Here is a 24,316-nt window from a genome sequence, read left to right as displayed (position 1 = left end):
TCCCACGTCACATCTGAGATCAGTTTTTTGTGCTATTTCACATTGCGTTATTTATATTTTGTATTCAGGCTTGGTTTTGTAATAATTTGCTTTGCTCTTGGGTTTTGAGTCTTGTGGCAACTTTTATTCACTTTTTGGGTTTTATTATGGTGTAAGTCATGCCGACATGTAGTCTATCTATTATCTTGCGTGGTTTGTGTTTGTACTAGCCATGTAGGCTGAGTAGCATTATTATCTTCTGCTGTATTTCTATTTTAGTCATGTGAGCTGCTTATATAACTATGTGGTTGTGATTATTTCCAGCCATGTGAGCTGTATATACAACTGCATGATTGTGATTGTTTTCCAACCGTGTGGGATGTCATTATCATACTTGTACAATTGTGTGGCTATGTACCCAAGTTTCGTATATTGTCATAAGAGGGGAGATGTTGTCCGTTTATCGGGCAGGGACTCCCTCAGGGCGTGACAAATCTTCTTATGTGGTTGAGTCTAATCCAATGAGTCTAATTCGGATTAGACTTAACCTAATAATCTTAGGGTCTATCATATTTTAGTCAAACTAAAATAAACCCATCTGCAAATCAACATGTTCTTTGTGTGTGACCCAATAGGTTCTCATAACGTTGGCAATATATCTAAAACCTTTTTAGATACATATGCAATGAGTGACATCTAGCAATGCATCATTGCTACCCAAGTGACGAAAATGTCGAGATCCAACCTAACATTTCTGTGTCTATTATCTTATATAAATTAGTCATTCTATTCTCGATATCTAGATTGATTCATGAGACATAAATCGTGTCATCCTCTTATCAATCTTTGTGTTTCTTGATCTCTAAGTAGACACACACAATCAAATAAGTTCAATATCTTATATTGACTAATTTGATCATGATCATGCATTTTTGTGTCCTACTTACTCAAGGGGCTCACAGATATCACTTCCGTCATATGGAAAGGATAGATCTCATTTATATCACTTACATCCCTTCGCATAACTTATTACATATCTAGTGATCAATTTTATTGTCCACCTTGTTACAATGACGTTTGTCGATACCAAAATACACAACTTCTTATATATGGAACTGTAGTGACTCATATATATATATATATATATAGTCTGTTGGATCGAAAAGAATTTAGATATCTCTACAATTGCATGATATTGTCCACTTTGGGCCTAAGCCCTCATGGTTTAGGGACTAATTTGATCATGATCATGCATTCTTGTGTCCTACTTACTCAAGGGGCTCACAGATATCACTTCCGTCATATGGAAAGGATAGATCTCATTTACATCACTTACATCCTTTCGCATAACTTATTACATACCTAGTGATCAATTTTATTGTCCACCTTGTTACAATGACGTTTGTCGATACCAAAATACACAACTTCTTATATATGGAACTGTAGTGACTCCTATATATATATATATATATATATATATATATATATATATATAGTCTGTTGGATCGAAAAGAATTTAGATATCTCCACAATTGCATGATATTGTCCACTTTGGGCCTAAGCCCTCATGGTTTTACTCTTGGGCTCCACCCAAAAGGCCTCATGCCAATGGAGATATCTTTCTCTTTATAAACTCATGATCTTTCTCATGTATTTTCAACCTTGCAACACCAACAATCCCCTCTCAAACAAAGGACCACAGGCTTCCCATGTCCGATCCTCGACCCACCAGGTCTTCCTGCCCCTCGGTCCACCCGACCTACTAGGACTTCCTTACCTAGTCGCAACTAGGACTTCCTGCTTGGTGTCTGGTCCTCTTGATCCGAACATAGGAGCCCCCAATTTCTTTGTTCGAGGGCAATATTGTACCCACATGGTTTAATCAGATCATAACTCTTGTGCACAGTCGGCAGTTAAACCTTCTAGCAGTTCGGGCTCTGATACCAATTGTTGAATCGAAAAGAATTTAGATATCTCCACAATTGCATGATATTATCCACTTTGGGCCTAAGTCCTCATGGTTTTGCTCTTGGGTTCTACCCAAAAGGCCTCATGCCAATGGAAATATCTTTCTCTTTATAAACACATGATCTTTCTCATATATTTTCAATGTGGGACTATGTTTGCAATCTTGCAACACCAACATAGTCTTCCACTATCAATTCAACTAATTGATATATTGTATACTAGAACCTACTATCTTAGGACATTATTATATGTATTCATCTGACACAGATTTGAAGTAAACATAATAACCATAAATTTTATCTTTTATTAATAAAATATGATATAAAAGTTTCTTTGTCAATCAGCTCATAATTGACTTTAAGGGCTAATACTAACAATTGAAAGTCCTAGTAAGTAAAGCTAGGTAGTGGAAAACCCTATAAGAGGTAACCCTAGGTAATGAAAAATTTGAAGGAGCGAACTCCAAGTGAAAGGCAAGTTTAGTAGGTTAGGTAGACTTATAGGATTAATCTTAGGTTGCTTGTTTATGTTTGCTATAGTTATTTTACAGGTACTTGGAGCTGGAAGCAGAACAACGAACATACAAATGCAAATGAGTGAACTGGACTTGACTCGGATCGAACCAGACTTAAATCGGCTCAGTAGACTGAACTAGTAGTTTGATACACTGATTGAGTTTGATTCTAGATTGCTGAGTTGTTAGAAATGTTGACATAAAAGATGATATGGAAAAAGATAAGTTCAGCTTGATAATTTGGATAAGGATAAGGATAAGTCATATGATGTTGATAAAGATAATGCTTGATCCAAATATAGCTTCATCCAAATAAGAGTTGATCCATATAAGGATATGATCCAACTCTATAAAAGGATACAAAGACTTTACGTTCATAATTATCAACATTTCTTCTATTGCTCATACGCTCCATCCTTGAAGAAAAGCGATAAGGTTATGCTCATGGCACCATGGAAGCGCCAAGAGGAGTGTGTGACACTTAAGAGCTTCCGGATAGATTGACGATGACTTGTTTGGTTTGTTTATATTTACATTACTATACGCTTGTATTTAATTTCCATTTGTGTTTGCGTACAAACTATAAGATGACTTTCTATGTCTCTAAAAAATTTTTAAAAGGAGACCACTAGTAGACGAGTTCTTTTCGTGATTAGGTCTTGGATGTATTAACCCTAGGAGGTCGGGAACCAAGTAAATCCGTGAGTTTTTTTGTTTTATTATTTTATATTTTCGTTATGCACTAACTCTGATAGAAAAATGAACGTATAATGAAACACAAAAAGAAACGAGTGGTCAATATTCACCCCTCTATCGATGCACACTGATCCTATAGAGAGAATAATATTTTATATTTTTGATCTGACATATTAGGGATCATAAAAAAACTTATTTATAATTTTAACGATTGGAGATGCCCTTAGTTAATAATAATAAAGTTGAATAAAATTTATTTAGATAAAAATAATGATATAGTAAAAAATAGAATTGAATGACATAAATAGATTTAAGATAGTTGATCTCACATAGTAAGATAAGATTAGTGATAAGTTACTAGAATAGAAAAGAGAAAGAAAGATAGTTGATGAGAATGGAATGAAAAGAAACAACGATATAATGGAGATGTGCCATATGACTAGTGGAATGGATAGATTGGCAGGAAGTTTATTGGTTAATTTAGAACTTTTATCTAATAATGATTCTACTATAAAGTTCTTGAAAAATAGGGAGCTCCATCGACTTTTGTTCGAAGCAAAAAAAAAAAAAAAAGAAAGCATTTTAGGTGTTTTCTTTCAAAAATATGTTCTTAGAGCATATGTAATGCAGATATTAAATGCAGATATTAATGGGAATTATAATAACTCCCTTACTAATAAAAGCATTAGGAAAAGAGTGTTGTCCCCGAGCGTAGTACAGATGAGGAGTGCATGGTTATGTGATCGAAAAGTCTAGGGGTCGATCTTTGGGGTATCACTGTCTAGGGTTAACATCTTCGTCATACACTTTCCACCTGTATACCTGCATTTACCTCCCTCCATATCCATGGGACCGACTCTAGGGGGGCCGCTGATATGACGGTTCCACATTAAGAAAAGAGTGTTATAATACCCTTTGTTTGAACACGTTTAAGTAAATGTAGGGTGACCTAGTTTTTGGCTGACTCGCCCAAATGTATATTTTTCTTAATTTTTAAATTTTATTTATAAAAAATTTTAAATTTTAAATTTAAAATTGAATAAAATGATTAATTTTTTAACGACTATTTTTTAACAATTTTCAAAACTTGATCTATAAATTTTCATCAATTTTATTTTCTCAACTTTATAATTTAGTTTTCTCAACATCTATTTTATTTAATAAATATAATTTTAAAATAATTTTATTTTTGAAAAATAATAAATATATATTTTAAAAGTGAGATTATTATTAAAAAAATAATAACAATTTAAATATTTTAAAATATATTTATTTAATATGATATAATTTTAAGATGATTGAGTGAATTGTGTGATCCATAAATAATAAATATTAATGTTAAAAGAAATGTGGATGAAAGAATGAGGTTATTATAATGAGTATTTGAAAGTAGAACCTATAGATTTTTTTTAATGAGGTGATGATATTATAATGATGTAAGTTGATACATATCCACCGGGCCTATCACAACGGACTCCGATACATGGGCCTTGTAACCAGATCTTCCGTTTTTTATGCGCTCTTTTCATCACATCAATGCGACGGGCGGCCGTAGGCAGAAAAAGAAGCGGAAGCATTACCTTCACCCACTGCTTCACCCAACCGCGCTCCGGCGATCGTATACAAAATAGTACATCAAAATGGAGGGGGTGGGGGCCCGTCTGGGCCGGTCGTCAACCCGTTATGGGCCAGCGACGGTCTTCAGCGGACCGGTGAGGAAGTGGAAGAAGAGATGGATCACCGTCGCCACCCCCAACAACACCTCCGCGGCCAAAGCCAACGGCAACGCCGCCCGATCCCGCCTTCTCCTCTATAAGTGGGCTCCTGTCTCCTCCACGCCCGCCGACGGCGCTGCCCAACCGGAGGAACACCCGCCGAGGAACTTCCGATACGTACCGGTAAGTGCTTCTTTTCTTCTTTGAATTACTATTTCGATTCCCGCAGTAAAGTTGGGTTCTTTCCAAGATACGGGCAGTAATTCTCGTTTCCCCTCTTTCAATTGGCTGTGAACTTCGATTCATGTCTCAAGTTTGGTTCTTTCTCGTGGATACGGATTAACTTTGTTGGCCAGTTGCGATTTGGGTCCTGGTGTTGGATTTCCCTCACTTTTAGATTTTTTTTATAGCTTTTCTTTGGTCGTTCTGTTCTCTAAGGTAAGGATCATTTCGTGCTGGTAAAGAAATTTATTCTGGGTTTCTCCCCGTTCTATCATCTCAAAGAAGTGAGTTGACAACACCTGTCCAGTGCAGGTTTTATACTAGTTTCGGACTTTGATCAACCTGTATTGTGGGTCATTTCAACTTTCAGCTTCTTAATTTGCCTGTTTAAGCGTTGACCGAGTTCTCATTTGCATTATTTATCTATGTGATTGATCTTGCTATCTTTCTAGTATGATAGTAATAATTTCAGTGCTATATGCTCGTATAGAGTTCAATGGAGGATAAGATCCATGTAACTGATCTCAAATATTTATGACTTACATGGCTTGATAAGGAGGACCATGATCATTACCTGCATAAATTAAGTTTATTAACAGAAACTGGTCATAGAGCATATAAATAGAAATTAAGGATAAACAACATTTAAGACAATCATAGCTTCTTGCAGTTATATTATTGTAATAAATTTTCGGTCAAGCCTTTTCGCTTGGTTCCAGAGTTTGTCAAGGTAAGTTTAGGCATTATAAAACGTTTATATAAACTCTAATGCTCTCTTTACTCCGAAGCGTGGATTGAGAAAGGAAAGGATTCTCTGTGGAAAAAATTCCTTTCACGTGAAGGAAGAGAAAAGAAAGGAAGAAGAGAGAAAAGAAGAGAATCCTCGCAGAAAAGGATGAGGGAAAAAAGAGAAAGAAAGAGAAACTTGTGCCGGACCCTCCCGATCTGGAGTTTTTGCTCGAGGCCTCCAACAATGAGCTAGGCCTACCGCTGCCTTCAGAGGAGATGGGCGTTGGGGAGGTCGTTGGCGTAGGAGAAGCTTTGGTGGTTCAATGAAGACGACATTCTAGGCTTCATTGGGATAGGGATGCAGATGTGGGCTTGTGGTCGTTGGAGCTTGAAGATAAATGAGAGTGTGTGTGGGTTCAGATCGGAAAATGAGGGGTCTCGATTCAGATCATGGTGGAAAGCGAGAAGATGATCCAGTGATCATGCGAGGAGACATAAAAAAAAAAGATCGATTGAACATAGGAAAAGAGGTGATTCATACCTAAAGTTGAACGTCATCCGTCGAAGATCAAACCAGATGTCGCTGAGGCTGACAGATAGTGTCGACTATGATGGGTGGTGGAAGTTTCTTAACTCTATTTTTTACCCTTTTTTTTCCTTTCATTGTGTTGACGACAAGGAGGAGGTGGACATGGTGCCGGTGGCTTGCATTATTGAGTGCGAAGGATGAAGGATTCGACTTCCGCCTGATTTGGGAGAATAAAAAAACATTTTAAAATCCATCCGCAAGAGATTTACAAATCTGTCCATCTATTATTTCGTAATGAGTAAACCGTGGAAAGATTAATAATCCATCCTTTGTAACGAAATAAACAATGGAAAGTTTTTCCCACGGAGAATTGTTCTCAATTTTTTGAATCCGTCCTCTCAAGTAAATAGACATAAAGGCTATAAGTCCACTTGCCATATATCCTAAATTAGGTCTAGGGTTTAGCTTGCAAAGATTTTTCAATCAAGGGATACCATGAAATTTACACCCTTAAACTTAGATCATAATTTGAAGCATTGCTCGGATGTTTGCCTAGATACAACAGGACTTTTTAATGTATGGTTCATGTGAACTAGTTACATAACTTTGAGACTAAATGTGGCTTTTGTGAAGGAACTAGGAATTTTAACCAATTTAGCAAATTCATTTTTTCCACATATGACTAGAATTTGTAACTTCAAGAACAAAAACATCTTCTAAAATGGATCTAGTATATTAAAGCCTTTATATGGTTGATTTGATATTTCTATATAGGAATAATTTAACCTACTTTGCCACCCTTAATAAAACTTATATGTAGGATCTAATCCATCTATGTTAGATAATATGTGTAGATTATGCATATTTCTAGGCATTATTTGTCATACATTTATTTACATTTCATGAGCATGATTTATATTATCGCACCCTATTTTATTATGATTTCATTGCTTTTACTTCTTTGGTTCGGAGATATGCTCTTTTCGTATTTTGATTGCAAGACGTATTTTTGGAGGAAAAATGACATTGGAGCAAGCTTGGAAAGAATTTAGCAAGCAAGGCTTTGCCTCACAGGCACGACCGTGCCTTATTCAGCCCAAGCATGGTCGTGTCTCATCGGCACAGCTGTGGCTCATATGAGTTCCAACATGCCACATGACCCGGCCGTAGGCACGACACGATTGTGCCTCTTTCCAGAGTTCAAAATAGAACCCCTCACGTAGATTGTTTCATTATTGTGTCATTTCCTTCATCTTGTAGCAATAATTATATCCTAGTTGTTGTAGATTATTTCTAAATGGGTAGAGGTTATAGCCTCTCCTACTTGTGATGCCAGAACCATTATCAAGATATTCAAGAAGATAATCTTTCATGGGTTTGGAGTTCCCAATGTAGTTATCAGTGATGGAGAATCTCACTTCATTGAAAAACAATTTGAGAACTTACTTAAGAAATATGGGGTAAGCCATAAAATTACAACGCCATATCATTCGCAGACAAGTGAGCAAATAGAGAGATAAAAGGTATATTAGAAAAGACGGTATCCATATGGGCTTACTGTATTGTTTATAAGACTCCAATTGGAATGACACAATTTCGTTTGGTTTATGAAAAGCCTTATCATCTTCCAGTAGAATTGGAGCATAAAACCTATTGGGTAATTCAACGACTCAACTTTAATTTGAAATCAGTCGGAGGAAAGAGAAAACTTCAACTTAATGAATTAGATATACTAAGGATGGATGCTTATGACAAGGAAAGAACACAAAATAACATGATAGACACATTGAAGGAAATTTCATGAAGGTGACCTTGTGTTGCTATTCAATTTAAGACTAAGTCTTTTTTCCTTGAAAGTTAAAATCATGATGGTCAAGATCTTTCAAAGTTCAAAAGGTATATTCATATGGAGTAGCTGACATCTAGAGCAAGAAATCAAGATCTTGTAAAGTGAATGAGCAAAGATTGAAAAGATATTTCTTAGAATGCCTGTTGAAGATGAAGAAGAATAATATTTTTTTGAGCCTCATCCTTCAGATTGAGCTAAAACAAGGTCAAACTTGTGACCTTAAACGAGCGCTTTTTGGGTGGCAACTCAAGAGTTTTGCTTTCTTGTTCTAGTTTATGTTTTCAATTTCTTCATTTTGATTTTCATTTGAGTCTTCTTTTTGCTTATTTCAGGGGTGCAAACCTACACGAGTTGACCGTGGTGAGGCGTAAACGACATTTGAAGAGCATTTGAAGGCAAGCCGTGTCCAAAAGGCACATGCCATTTTTGAAGGAGTTTATGAAGGCCCAAGACATGGTCAGGCATGATCATGCCATTTTTGAAGGAGTTTATGGAGACCTGTGACATGACCATGTCTTTTTGGCACGGTCGTGCCAATCTTTGCTGGTCACTGAAGGTATCATGGCATGACCTATCTTTTTGATACGGTCGTGTGAAAATCTAGGAGAGGCACAGAACTTATCACAGCATGGTCGTATCCTTTTGACACAGTTGTGCTTCGCGTGTTCAAACATATAGCTTCAGTTGTGTTTGTTGACACGACCGTGGCGTGAATGTAAGGGTTTAAACCCCAGATCACGGATTGCGTCCCACTTCCACACGACCGTGCTACCTCATTATCTTCCCCTTCTTTCTCCTTTCTCCTTTCTCCTTTCTCCTTCACCTCTTTCAAAGACTTTTTCCCACCTCCCTTCTTTCACCTCCATCTTCTCACTCCCATCCAAAGATTCTCATCTCTGCTCTCTTCTCTTCTCAAGTGAGGGATTCTCCCCTTGTTTTTTTTCCTTACACCCTAAAAACCCCTTAGGCTTGTTCTTTTATCTTAATAAGATGTTGAAGCATCCTTAAGAAGGGAGTTGGCTCACACAAAGATGTGCATCCAAAGTCAAGGGGAAAGAAAAGTCTATAACTAAGGAAAAGCAAAGGGCACACTACGAAGGTATAGACAATACTCTCGGTATTATATTTAATAATGATGAGCAAAAATCTCGTTATAATTATTTGGTGAACTGTCGTATTGTCTAAAAAAAATATTTAGATTATGACACTTTGGATATTTTGGGTCTCAAGAACGATGTTGAATGGTTGATTAATAGGATAGGATGGAAAAGTCTCATTAATATAAATTTCCCCACATATCCTAGAATTGTCTTGGAATTTTTAATTTCTATCAATTTTCAAGATACTTTCGAGGCATGAAAGATTTCATTTCGCTTGTTTAATGATAATTACGAGTGGACATTTGATGACTTTAATTCCTGTTTTGAATTATCATATAGGGCGAAACGAGTAATCCCCAATAATTTCCATAGTTTATATATGTGAGCTTCACTTGGTGGTGATGTTAATTTTAAACCCTCCATTTCTAAGGCTACGTCCATTGTTAATCCTGTTTTCTGATATCTTCATCAAGTTCTGAGGCATCCAATATTTTGGACGCGGTGATAGTGAAGGAGTCTTGTGTAAGTGTGAATTACTTTGTCTATGGGCTATGCTTGAGGAGGATAATATCAATATAGGATTTCATTTTATCCAACACTTAGTAAAAATAGGGAGATCCTCTTCCTCTAGTACTATCGTTGGGAGGGTTGCTTACTCGTATTGCTATTGGCCTTGGTTGTGATTTAGAATGTTTGGAGGTAGTGGATGGTACCCCTTAGATTGATATCAACTCATGTTTGTCAATACTCATGATCCGATGAGATGGTAATGGATACCATCTAATTTTGAAGGATAATTTCCTTTTGCGTTTGTCAAACTACGATTTAACCACCATTCATGCCAAGAAAAATTGGTCAATGTTAAACACCAATTAACAACCTGTTCCCTCTCTAGTAGATCCATCTAGCTGGGTTTTAAGTGGCCATGCTCCCTCTACTTTTGAGTCTGCTAGACATTCATCAGTTTTTGCCAATTCCCTTGCAGGTTCTAGATTTGACTTTTCTGAGTTCCGCTCCACACTAGATGCTCATCATTCTGATCATACTATGCATATAGATCTTTTAGAGCGACAGTGTTTTATGTCGGATGATCAGTTTCAGTTTGTGCGACAACACTTTAGGAGGGAAGAGGAATTATTTAAGTTACCTGCTGATTTCATTCACCTTCAAGAGGAAGAATGGGAGAAACGGAAGGATAATCGGAGGTTAATGGATTAACTTGACCTTCTTGGATTTCTAGGTTTCCCTGATTTTCCTCCATCCCCACCTTATTGATTTTCTTTTTCATTAGGACAATGAAGTGTCTTAGTCTAGGGTATTTGTACATATGCACATATGCTTGTTTCAGTTTGGTTTACTTTTGCTTGGTTTGATTTAGTTCTAATTCAGTTGTTTGTTTTGATTTGGTTATGTTTCATTTGTGGCATTTTTAGTTGCATTAGTTATCATATCATTTCTGGTTTGTTCTTATTGTAAAAATACTAGCACACTTGTTCTCAATTTTCATGTTGTTGTGATTTATGGTGCTAACATGCTTAGTGATCTACCTTTTTTTTTCTATCCGTTGTAACATGAAGTGAGCTATATTTTTATTGGAAAAGTTTGAGGGTTGACCTAGTTTAAGGATTTCTTCACACTATCCTTGATTTTGATGGTAGATAATTTTAAAAATAGTCATGATTTATAGAACCAGACTAGTATTTATGCTTCTTAGGTGACGTTTCAACTATTTTTTTTGGTTACTTGATAAACTTGGATCACATCATTTCATTTGAAAAAAATCAAAAACCCTATATTTGTTCTAGTGCTGCAACATTTGCAAGCAAAAAAAAAAATTGAATAAGGGATATAAAAATAGTTGTCTTGCGTGGAAACTAATAAGTTATCTTTTTGAGATTGAGTTAGGTTACTAGGGAAATAAGTATTACATTTCTCTTAATTTCGAGTGATCCTTTGAGACCTTGTGTAGACTTTGAGAGGGATGAATTATGCGTGTGGCAGATAAGTGTCTATCGCTGAGGCATAAGGAACATAGTTAGATGACGACTTGACTAGGTTTGGAGATTGACATAAAAAAGTTAGGTCACTTATTGCACTGAGCATGAAGAACTTCTACTTAGGTCGTACTCAAATAATTTTTGTATCACATCATCAATGAAACTATATGATAGGATTGACTAATTCACTAGGGATTATGATGCACCATTTCGACACGTGAATCTAGATTGCAAGTTTTTACTTGAGGATAAGTAAAAGTTTAAATCGGGGGTGTGATGTGTGTAGATTATGCATGTTTCTAGGCATTGTTTGCTATACATTTATTTGTATTTCATGAGCATGATTTACATTATCACACCCTATTTTATTATGATTTTATTGCTTTTACTCTTTTAGTTCGGAGATCTGTTCTTTTTGTATTTGATTGATAGGATGCATTTTTAGAGTAAAAATAGAGCATATTAGACATTGGAGCAAACTTGGAAAGAATTCAGGAAGCAATGTCATGCCTCACAAGCATGACCGTATCTCCCATGAGTTCTAGCATCCTAGAGCTCAAATAGAATTCCCAACGGTTTGGCTATGCCCATGAGGCACGGTCGTGCCTTCACCATAGCTGACATGGCACGGTCGTGTAAAAAGGCACGGTTGTGTCGCGTCATTTAGGGCGTGTGTGGGAACCTATAAAAGGGAAGGAAGATCCCCTTTTCAAGGGGAGAAGAGTTTTCCCTTCAAGGGAACCCACAAAATCTATTTCTGAGATAGATTTCAACGATCCGCCCACCATCCAAACTAGGATTTCATTCGAAGACATCGGCAACATCTCGCTAAGATTTCTGTTCTCTTCTTTCTCCGATTTGAGTTGTAGATTATTAGTTTCTATGTCTTGCCATTGTATTTCTTTTACTATGGAGTAGATTCTCCGAATTCTAGGATGTAGGGAGTAACTGTGATGTGATGTTAATATGTGAACTATGTATTTGTTCACTTGTTCTTATTTGATGAATTGTGTGTGTTGAATGTGAGATTGGATGTAGAGGATTAGTTACTATATAGAGGTGATGCTCTAGATTATATGACTGGGGAGCCTTTAGTAACAAAGGGTATTCTTTAATCGAACTTTCTAAAGTTATCACCTTGAAAAGGGGGGCAATTTTATGCAAGAGATTAGCTAATTAGAGTTTAATGAGGTTTTCCCAACTTAATGTTAGGAAGTGACTTGTGTAAACTAGACTGTATGATCATGGGCTTTCATGTGACAGAAGGTATCCCTTTAACCAGACTTTCTAGAGTTATCTCTTTACTTAATAACATTGCAAGTAGTGCAAACACTCCGGTATAACCTTTACAGGTCCATACCGGTAATTTGGTTAAACTCCTTACAAGAACGTAAACATGGAGATGAGGAGATGAACAATACATAGAGAATCAACTAATATCATAGTGAAACTGAAATTTTAGAATCGTTTCCCCCAAATTAATTTCCCTCTTCGATCATTTGCTCTCATTGGATTTTTTTCTCTCTTGCGTGTACATGCTTTCACACAACCTTCAATTATCTAGATAACTTGCTTTACGAACTTGACTAGTGCTCAATCAACGGTCTCTATGGACGACATAACCGTGCACTTGTGGTTTGACAACATTAGACAATTTGTAGATTACTATGTTCATCAGAATATTGTCTCACCTAACTTAATCTATGTACATTTTACTGTAAATATATTTAGAATTTGTATGATATGGATACTTGAAAAACAATCATTTCTATCGAATTATGTACCCAATTTTCCCACTTTTTACTTCCAATATTTGGGATTTAGGAATAATACAAAAAGCACCTACATTCTATAGGTGTTGGCTTAATTGCTTACCGATTACAAATGCAATCTTATGGAGTATACCCTCTTTTTTTATATTTACTGTAACTTGTTTGTTCTATGTTTTATTGGTTTTATCTGCAAAATTGATTTCTTATTAATTTAGTTAGAGATGCACCTCTAGTTCTTTGTTGTTAGTTTCATTGAAGCTATACATTGATACTATTCAATATGGTTTCATATATGTACCCTCAGCAAACTGAATCCTAATTTTCAATAATATAATAGTATGTGTGCTTGTCTCTGATCCACATTCACGAATAAAATAGCATTGGTTGTATAGAAGGCTGGACATGATTGAAATAGATGAGTGAATTATTTTTAGTAATTTATCTTCGGTTTTTAGAGAAAAATATTTATATATATTTAACATTTCTAATAAACCCTTAGCATGGCTTTAGGAGCAAGCTCCTTGGATCTTGTCTTTGTTTGTGCATTTGTTAAGCTGTTAATACCCAAAAAAAAAAAAAAAGGAAGAAACATCAAAAGCATATTGATATAGCATATTTGCTAAGAAAACATTCAGTTATGTTTTTGCAATTCTTTTCTTGTAATTTAGTGCAGGAAGGAAGTTAATTTTCTGTTCAGTTATTGTTCTTCTGTAAGACTTCTTAGTGGGTGGTTATTAGTGTTTTCTGAACAATGCAGATTTCGGTTCTCGAAGAGCAAAAACAAGAGGATGCTGAAAAGCTTCATGAAACATATGAACCTAGTAATGTTGACCTTTCATCACAGATAAACCGGAATGTTTCTTCTGATTTGAAACCTGGCATGAATGATATTTTAATGGGAGAATCAATGGCGGTAATCATCTCTGATATCATCATAGCGTCTCTTTCTTGGTTAATTTGACTTATGGTGTCTGGAGTAATAACTTATGAAAGTGGATGAGAAGATTTAGTATGTGCCTATGATTATCTAAATCCTGTTGAAAAGGGGATGAACATGAACTAGATCATGCTCATTTTACCTATTTCTAATGCTTCTAAAAAAACATGTTTGGAATAGAGGTGTGAAAACTAAGGTTCCTTTGAATTTACCTGAACAAGTTAAGGTTGAGTGGCACAAGATCGTTTTTGCAGTGCCATTGATATAGTTTTTCATTTATGATTATGATTAGGTAGTCTCTAGCCGGTCCATTTACTTAAAGTTTAATGATTGCTCAAAAGATGTTCTTAGGCTATGCTTATTTTATTAGAAAAGTAAGGGGAGGAAAGAATTAAATGACAATTTCATCCTCATACTTCCATAATCATATAATTAATGCCTTTGGCAATAACACTTAATCTTCCTTGTTGACATTGTCTTGATAAATGTATCTTTTCGTAGTTATTAGTTGGGTGATTAATTATTTTAATTTTTATATATTTTTTTTGTTTTGTTACTTCTAAATTTTCAAGATTTTATTTCAAATAGTGTTTAATTTTATATTTTCTAGGAGTCATGATCAATTATTTTCAAATTGTTACTTTACTTTAGTGGTAATTAACTCCTTTGAATTTTTCAAAAGTTGCATTTAGTTTATCTTTAAACTAAAGGAGGGTTGCATTAGATTGCTAACAAATCTTAATTTAGGGTAAATGTTCAATGAATAAATCCATCAAACTATTGTGCTAATGCTAGGTTGTTTCTCGCAAGGAACAAGTTGCAGGTTCGACTATAATATCTCGGTAAGGACTGCTACATTTCTAGAACTCAGGTCTAATATTAAATATATATAAGAGTTCGCATTGTAGAGTCTGATTATAACGTATCTGTAAGGACTGCTATATCTTCATAAGAACTTAAGTGTAGTATTAAATAGACAACAGTTCTCACACATAGGTTGGATAAGAACAAATATTATAGGAAAACTAATAGTCTAAATTTAGAACATGAAACATAAAAACTTTCACCTGTGAAACAATGGAGGTAGTAGATACGATGATTATGAGAAGAATTAATATTTTGTGTGTACAAGAGACAAAATGGATATACTAGAAGCAAAGATGATAGAAAACTTGAGTTTTAAGTTATGGTACAAAGAAAGAGTAAAACAAGAAATGAAGTGAGTAATGTTGTAGATAGTTTATTAAGAATGAAGTTATAGGAGCGGTAAGAGGGATAAATGTTATAGATAGTTCATTAAAGGAAAAAGTTATATGAGTAGTTAGAAAGAGGGATAAAATTATAGTCGATAGTAGTGGTAAAAAAACTATGAACGTAATTAGCACATAAACCTCAAGTAGGATTAGATGAAAATATCAAATCAAGTTTTGAGACGATCATGAAGTATTATAAAACATTTTGCCAAATGAAAAGATTTTAATAGGAGGTGATCTAAATAAGCATGTCTTCGTGAAAAAATGAGGAATATGAGACGGTGTAAGGTGGTTATGGGTTTGGAACAAGAAATGAAGAAGGAAACATTATATTGGATTTTGTAATAGCATATGACCTTACAACAATAATCAAGTCTTATCCCTTACAACAACAACCAAGTCTTATCCCACTAGGTGGGTTCGACTATATGGATCCTTTTACGCCATTGAGCTATTTTTCTTACTATATCATCATTTGTATTTAAATAAATTTTATCTTGTTTTATTGTTGCTAACAAAATCTTTTTTTGATCTTCTTCTTCCTTGTTTGATATGTGTGTTTGTCATAGTTTCAGATAACATAATTGGAGTATTTATTAATCATCTAAGTACATGCCTATACTATCTTAAACGTCCCTTGGAGTTTTCCCTCAATTGATGCAACTCCGACTTTCTCTAATGTTCTCATTTCTTATTCTGTTCATCCTCGTATGTCCACATATTCATCTTAACATCTTTATCTTTGCAACTCTCATCTTCTGCTCATGCCCTCGAGTCATAGTCCAACATTTAACTCTATATAACATAGCAGGTTTAACTGTGATTTTGTAAAATTTTCCCATAAGTTTTAAAGGTACTTTATAGTTACATAAAATACCCGACGCTTTCCTCCATTTCAACCATTCTGTTTATATTTTATGTAAAACATCTCTTTCAATTCCTCCATCATTTTGCAAAAATGATCCTAAATATTTAAAGTTCTCGGTTCCAGACAACTCGTCATCTCATATCTTAACAATTGTCTCATTTTGTTTAATATTGTTAAACTTAAATTTCATATATTCTGTCTTTATTCTACTAAGTCTAAAACCTTTCCCTTCTAGTGTTTCTCGCCAAGATTCTAGTTTAATATTTACTTTTTCACGTGTTTTATCTACCAAAGTAATATCATTCGTAAACAATATGCACCACAATATTGTGTCTTGAATGTTTACAGTGAGTTTGTCTATAATTAGTGTAAAAAGATAGGGACTTAAAGCTGATCCTTGATGTAACCTTAGCTTTATTGGAAATGTTTCAGTTATTCCATCTGAAGTCTTTACTCTGATCGTTACATCCTTATACATATCCTTAATTAGTTTAATAAATATTACGTTAATCCTCCCTTTTCTAGAATTCTCAATATAATCTCTCTTAAACTCTATCATAAGTTTTTTTCAATGAATATCATGTGTAGATCTTGTTTTTGTTTTTGATATTTTTTAATTAATTATTTAAGATGTATAACTTCTATTTTTGGCCTTCCAAGCGTGAACTCAAATTGATTTTCGGTCACCGTGGTCTTTTTTTATGACTCATTAGTTTAATACCCTTATAGTTTGCACAATTTTATATGTTTCCCTTGTTCTTATATAAGCGAACTAGAGTACTTATTCTACATTGATCAAATGTTTTTTTATTTTTAATATCATGTTAAATAATTTTATAAGATATTAAATATCTTGTTTTCCTAGGCACTTCCATACTTCTATTGGAATATCATCTGGTCCAACGACTTTTTTATTGTGCATCCCATTTAAAGATTATTCTACTTCTGAAGTTTGAATTCTACGATAAAAATTTAAATTTGTATACTTATTTGACCTACTTAAATTACCAATGTTAAGTTGGTCACCTAAATCTTCATTATAAAGTTGATGAAAAATATTTCTTCCACCGCTCTTTTATTTCTCCATTGTTTACTAGTACTCTATTATATTCATCTTTAATACATTTTATTTGGATAAGATTTCTTGCCTTCCTTTCTCTCACTTTAACTATTCTATAAATGTCTCTTTTCTTTTCTTTTTTTATCTAATTTGTGATATAATTGTTAAAAAGTTTTATTTTTTGCTTCATTCACTACTCTCTTAACTTCTTTCTTGACTATTATATATTTTTTAAGTTTTTCTCATTCTTACAAATATATAATTCTTTATAAACTATTCACTTCTCCTTTACTTTTTCTTGTACTTTCTCATTCCACCACCAAGATTCCTTAATTAGTGATGCATGTTTCTTTGATTCACCGAGTACACTCTTATCTACTATTTTCAACTTTGATACCATCTTATCTCATATATTGTATTAGAGTCGTCGTATGTTTCACCTAATGCTTGTACTTCTACCTTCTCCTTAAATATATTTTGATTTCCGTCCTTTAACTTTCACCATTTAATTTTAGGAATCGTATATATTTTCTTTCTATTGATATTATGTTTGAGGCGTATGTCAATGTTATTAACTTATATTGGGTAGTTTTCTCTACGGATGACCTTGTAATATTTATAAATTTTTTTATCTTTCTTCCTAACCATAAGAAAGTCAATTTGCAATTTATTATTTCCACTTTTGAACATGACTTAGTGATATTTTCTTTTCTTAAAAAACATATTAGCTATGCTATCGTAAAATTTAATATAGTTTTCCCTTTCTCATTTCTCCTTTCAAACCATAACCCATATACCATTTCATATTCCTTATTTTTCACTCCGACATGCTTATTTAGATCACCTCTTATTAAAATTATTTCATTTGATAGAATATTTTGTAATATTTCATCTAAATCGTTTCAAAATCTTGATTTGGTAGCTTCATCTAATCCTATACTTGTAGTGCATATACGCTAATTATGTTTATAGTTTCTTTCGCCAATATTATCTTAAGGGCTATAATTTTATCCCCTTTTCTAACTACTTTTATAACTTTATCTTTTAACGAAATATCTACAACAATATCCACTCTATTTTTTTCTCTACTCTTTCCTATGTACCAATACTTAAAACCCGAGTTCTCTATCAGTTTTACCTTCTCGCCTACCCATTTTATCTTTGGTACACACAAAATACTAATTATTCTTCTAATCATCGTATCTATTACTTCCAATGATTTACAGTAAGGGTTCTTGTGTTTCATCTTCCAAATCTTACATTATTAGTTTTCCTATCATATTTATTTTTATCCAACTTATGGTGCGAGAATTCTTACCTATTTAACACTACACCCAAGTTATTGTGGAGATGTAGTGGTCCTTGTCGATATGTTATAGTTGAACCTGTAATGTGAATTTTTGCAAATTTAGCACTATACCCGAGTTCTGAAGATGTAGTAGTGTTTGCTGAGACGTATAGTCGGACCCTGCAACACGTTCCTTTCGAGGAACAACCTAGCATTAGCACAATAGTTTAATAGATCTATTCATTGAATATTTATCATAGTTTTAATGCTAGCTGACAACTTAACGCAACCTTTCTTCTTTATTTGGGTTTGAGACCTTATATTTGTTAATACGTTTTTTAAGAAAAGAGAAGAATACTTGGTCACGTTCAAAAATGGAAATAATAAATCGTAAATTGACTTTCTTATGATTAGGAAGAGAGATCAAAAGATTTGCAAAGATTACAAGGTCATCCCTTGAGAAAGCTTAACTACCCAATATAAATTAGTAGTGTTGAATATATGCCTTAAGTATAATATCAATAGAAGGTAAATATACACGATTCTTAAAATTAAGTATGGAAGTTAAAGAATGAGAATCAAGACATATTTAAAGAGAAGGTCAATGAAATATACGGTGACTCTAATACGATATGAGATAAGATAATATCAAAATTTAAAATAAGTAGCCAAGAGTATACTCAGTGAGTCAATGAAGCATGCACTACAAAAGAATCTTAGTGGTAAAATGAGAAAATATAGGAGGAAGTGAAGAAAAAACGAACAACTTATAAGGAATTATGTATTTATAAAAATGAAGAATACTTTAAAAAATATACAAAGCCAAGAGGTTTAAAAAGCAGTGAATGAAACAAAGAATAAAAATTTTGAACGGTTATATCGAAAATTGGATACAAAAGAAGGGGAGAGAGATTTATAGAATAGCTAGAGTGAGAGAGAAGAAGATGAGATCCTATCCAAATAAGATATATTAAAGATGAATACAATAGAGTACTAGTAAATGATAGTGAAATAAAAGAGTCGTGGAACTTTTTAATAAAGGTTTAGGTGACCAACTTAACTTAGGTAATTTAAGTAGGTCAAATGAGTATAGAAATTTAAATTTTTATCGTAGAATTCAAATTTTAGAAATAGAACAAGTTTTAAATGAAATGCAAAATGAAGAAGCCGTTAGACCAGATGATATTTCGATAGAGGTATGGAAGTGCCTAGGGAAACAAGATATTGAATGATTTATAAAATTATTTAACATGATATTGAAAACGAAAATAACACCTAATCAATGGAAGATAAATACTCTAATTCCCTTATATAAGAATAAGAGAGACATACAAAATTGTGCAAGTTATAGGAGTATTAAACTAATGAGTTATACCATTAACTTTAGGAAAAAGTAATAGAAAATAATTAAGGAAGGAAACCACGGTGATCGATAATCAATTTGGGTTCATATTGGAACTTCAACAATATAAGCTATACATCTAATACTAATTGAAAAGTATAGGGAGTAAAAGCAAGATCTACATATAGTAATCATTACCTTAGAAATAACTTATGATAGAGTTCTAAGAGAAATTATATAGAGAATTCTAGAAAAAAGAGGTGTTGGCGTAACATATATTGAACTAATTAAGAATATGTATGAGACATTTTTAATAAAGATAGGGTTACATCAAAGGTCAACTCTAAGTCTCTATCTTTTTACACTAATTATGGAGGAACTTGACACATTCAAAACATAGTAGTGTGGTGCATGTTATTTGCAAATGATAATTTTTTGTAGATGAAACACGTGAAGGAGTAAATGCTAAGCTAGAATCTTGGTGAGAAACACTAGAAAAAAAAGATAAATACAGAATATATAAAATTTAAGTTTAATAATATTAGACGTAATAAGATAATTGTTAAGATAGGAGGAACTGAAAGTTTAAAGTATTTAGGATTATTTTTACAAAATGATGGAGAAATTAAGAGAGATGTCTTATATAGAATATAAGCAGGATGGTTAAAATAGAGGAGAGTATTGAGTATTTTATGTGATCGTAAAGTATCTCTAAAACTTAAAAGGAAATTCTACAAAACAACGGTTAGACCTGCTATATTACATGACACTGAATGTTGGGCTATGACTCGAGCACATGAAGATGAGAGTTGCAGAGATGAAGATGTTAAGGTCAATGTGTGGATATACGAGGATGAACAGAATAAAAAATGAGAGCATTAGAAAGTCAGAGTTATATTTATTAAGAAAAAATTATGAGAGACATTTAAAATGGTACAACATGTGCTTAGACGATCAATAAATGCTCCATTGAGCGATATGAAACTATGATAAATATACACATTAAATGAGGAAAAGGAAAACAAAAGACTTGGTTAGCAACAATAAAATAAGATAAATTTTATTTAAGTATAAACGATAATATGTAGGGGATAGAGCCTAATATCGTAAAAGGATCCATGTAACCGATCCCACCTAGTGGGATAAGGTTTTGTTGTTGTTGTTGCATTTAGTTTACCTTTGTGAGGTCAAAATAGTATACGGGTAAAATAATTTTTTTTATCCTTTGAATTTACTTCCAAGCGAACATAGTTGTAAACAAAAAGAAAGGAATTATGATCACTTTTTTCAACTTTCATTTAAATTGCTTCGCTCTCCAGATTTCTTTCAAAGTTAACATAGCCTTCGTGCATAAGGTTCTCCCAAGTTCCTTGCACTGCCTCAGTCTAGGATTTTATAATTCTAATGTTTTTTTTTTTAAATGAGTCTGTGGCTTCTAGGCTGCAATAGTTTTACCTTTTGATTGCGCTAGGCTTGCAACATAGTGTTCAATTCCCTTGTACAATGTTACTTCATTTCATTTATTGTTATCTTGTATTTGCCACTCAATCTGTCTCAGTTGCTTTGAATAATTACCATTGTCAGTCTAGACTTGGGTATTAATTCGCTTGAAAGATGAAAATGCATTCTGCTTGGAATATAATTCTGTTCCATTTGGGCTTTAGTGCATCTTTATTCATTTTGATTTGTTTAGTCCGTCACATAATTTTCCTGTGCATTTTTCTTGCTGGTGTGTACGTGCTAAGAAAACCCTGATTCATAGTGTTTTTATGTTCCAGGCTTCAGACATGGACCAAAATTCAGCAGATGATAACAACCTAGCTAATTTGGACTTGAATTTGGGTTTGAAAGGTATTGACAATGAGAGGGAAACAAAATCCAGAAATGAAGGTGATGCTGTGGAGAAATTAAGCATAGGTGAGGACATTAAAATTAATGGAACAAATTCAGAAGCAGCAAACTAGATGAAGAGAAAAGCTGTCACCCCTGACCTAGAAATGTGAGCGTGATCAGTTATGTTGGCTTTTTGCATTCATCATTTGTTTAGCAAAGCTGCAAACTTATGCTCTGATTCTCAGTTTGCTGCTTTGAATTGTGATCCATTTGTTGGTTACTGACAGCCAAACCATTTCCTTCTTTCTCACTTCTGATTGAATTTGTATCTTGTTAATGAAACGGCTACGTCATCATCATGTACCGATGGAACCATTTAACCATGAAAAAAAAACTATATAACATTTTGTCTTTACCCCTGCAGTGTGCTAGGATCTGCTGTGCATATGTTTGGCTCGTGTACAGTGATATTGATATAGTTCAAACTTTTATCGACAAATCGAAAATCATCAGGGATCAAATAGTAATTTTTAATATTTGTGGTTTAAGTTGCAAAATGTCCAGTAAAAACCTCAATCACCCCGGACACGCACGTCACCTTTTTTTTCCCTCTTTTAGTCCTTTCTTTTTATTCCTTGTGTTTTTTTTCCTGGTTCCTTCCCCTCTCCTCTCTGCTGGAAACGGCAAAGGACACTGCTTTGCCGTGTATGGTGCCCTCGCCCTGCCTCTTCTTGGCCCCCTCTTTCGTCATAACAGTGCCATTGTCTCGCCGCTCTTTTTCAAAGTCAGACAAGGCCACATTGCTTATATCGTTGTTGCCCTACTGCCGTTGATGCTGAAAATAGTTGCCGTCATGATAGATCACCGTTGATCACACTATCGTCGCTTGCCATCTGCGACATTGCAACCTCCCCACTAAACTTTCATTAAGAGCTGATTTATCTGTGACATTGCAACCTCCCCACAGGTCATCCGAGCTTATATATGATGGGATGCTTGCCACATGAGGTCGCGGGGTCGAAACTCAAGGTAGTCGAGGTGTAAATCTTCGGTCCCTGTGCAACTCACCCACCTGCCACATGCTCGCTCAGGATGCTATGATTTACCTCTCTCGTGATGACCTTGGATCGGGTGCGACGGGGACACTGGAAGCGAGCGATTTTACCTTTTGCCACATTATTTATCTTTTCCCGATAAGATTCTTTTGACCATTATCTTGTAGTTTGTTGTGTATTGGATTGATGAGGCCTCTACACTAGCGACTATAGATTTGTTTAATTGTGTTTGAGGAGTATTTTAATGGATTTTCATTTAGGGCAGCAATTGTAGTTATTTCTTAAAGTCCTCTTTTAGTCTCGAATGCTCAATTTTACAAGGTTGGGACTTGTGATTTTCAAGAATATGGATTGGAATCATGGACGGAGCTCATGTTGGCCTAGTGTGGGAAACTGCCCACACTGGGCCTAAAAAACATAGTATATGAAATTAAAAAAAAAAAGTTATTTAAGGAATAAAAACACAATCATTAAATGATGAGCTCCAAGGAGAAAAGAATATGTAATGAATCTTCAAGGTCAAACGTAGTCTATAGAACTAGCTCAGTTCATGAAAGTATTTATCAGGAGTTATAGACAGATATAATCACATTTAAATTGGCTTTTTATTGATTTACAGGTATCCATCGTAATCCATCTTAAGTGATAAATTTACATCACTATCATATTGATTTATTTTATGATATTTTTGATATGCAATTTCAAGAGAAATGATTATTTCTCAGAGATAGTTATGAAGTTACTCGTATAGTTTATTTGTATCCATAAAATTCATTTTTGACTTTTGACAAAAAATAATTAATATAACTAGCTGAGTTTATCTATAAATTTTTTTAAGATTTGATCTCATCATACTTGATGGTCAACATGAAACTTAAGTATGTGATATGCATTTTAATAAAATATTTTGATAATCTTTTAGAGAAGTTAGTTATATCAAAGAAAAGTGTGGTATACCATAAGCTTTTGACTGATATTAATTCTGCTGGTTGCAGAAGATAGAGTATTTTTTGCCATGAGAATTGTGAAAGACAGGTTAGACAATCGAATGAATGATAATTGAATAAATGATAGTCTTATTGTCTATGTAGAAAAAATATATTTCTAATCGTTGATAATAAAATTATTGTACAAAGATTTCAAAATATGAAAATAAAAAAGAATAATTATAAATATTATTTTATGGTGCTTTATGATTATAAGATTTTATATTTTATATTTATTAATTATATTATATGTTGCTTACACTGAATGAAGATCCTAGCGAAATAGCTATATATGAGTTGGAAGGTGATTTACTTTGTTGTGATAATTAATTCTTACTATAGAGTCTTAATTGTTATTTAATCTAACTCATGTATTATGTATTTAGTGATAATGGAGTCTCCAAGTGTTTAGAATAAATTACATACAATGGGGTTTCTTTATTCGAGGTGAATCTTTGTTTCTTGCGTAATTATATTTGTTGATGTAGGGAGCATTAAAATTAAACTTATGTTTTGATATTGTGTTCAAGTTAAGAACTGTTGTGATCTAATAGAATGATCAAGTGTGCATGTTGCTCCACTTAGAAAGTCCTAGTAGGTCAGTTGGACCAGATACTAGGAATG

At 33.8% G+C, this 24,316-nt stretch overlaps 1 protein-coding gene across 2 annotated transcripts; it reads left to right on the top strand.

Annotated features, from left to right (window-relative positions):
- Positions 1 to 4,673: 4,673 nt before the first annotated feature.
- LOC122025392 lies at positions 4,674 to 22,066 on the top strand. Of its 2 annotated transcripts, XR_006123687.1 has the most exons (4): positions 4,706 to 5,055; positions 8,534 to 9,300; positions 13,828 to 13,983; positions 21,597 to 22,066. XR_006123687.1 is itself a non-coding variant. In XM_042584202.1 (3 exons), the coding sequence occupies exons 1-3, from the start codon at positions 4,798 to 4,800 to the stop codon at positions 21,780 to 21,782; spliced, it is 600 nt and encodes a 199-aa protein (XP_042440136.1). In that variant the 5' UTR covers positions 4,674 to 4,797; the 3' UTR covers positions 21,783 to 22,066. The 2 variants fall into 2 exon arrangements, 1 of the variants encoding a protein (XP_042440136.1); XM_042584202.1 differs by lacking the exon at positions 8,534 to 9,300 and having other exon boundaries at positions 4,674 to 5,055.
- Positions 22,067 to 24,316: the final 2,250 nt, after the last annotated feature.

This window comes from Zingiber officinale, chromosome 1A (assembly GCF_018446385.1).
Source record: "Zingiber officinale cultivar Zhangliang chromosome 1A, Zo_v1.1, whole genome shotgun sequence".
Classification (NCBI taxonomy): domain Eukaryota; kingdom Viridiplantae; phylum Streptophyta; class Magnoliopsida; order Zingiberales; family Zingiberaceae; genus Zingiber; species Zingiber officinale.
The sequence above is the reverse complement of the archived record's forward strand: the minus strand, read 5'-3'. Positions and strand labels throughout refer to the sequence as shown.

What these genes read in the sequence shown, in the direction of transcription:
- LOC122025392 (XM_042584202.1), top strand. Translation starts at nt 4,798, where the DNA reads ATGGAGGGGGTGGGGGCCCGTCTGGGCCGGTCGTCAACCCGTTATGGG. An exon ending in GGAACTTCCGATACGTACCG is followed by an intron (nt 5,056 to 13,827) that starts GTAAGTGCTTCT and finishes TGAACAATGCAG; the next exon opens with ATTTCGGTTCTCGAAGAGCA. An exon ending in TAATGGGAGAATCAATGGCG is followed by an intron (nt 13,984 to 21,596) that starts GTAATCATCTCT and finishes TTTATGTTCCAG; the next exon opens with GCTTCAGACATGGACCAAAA.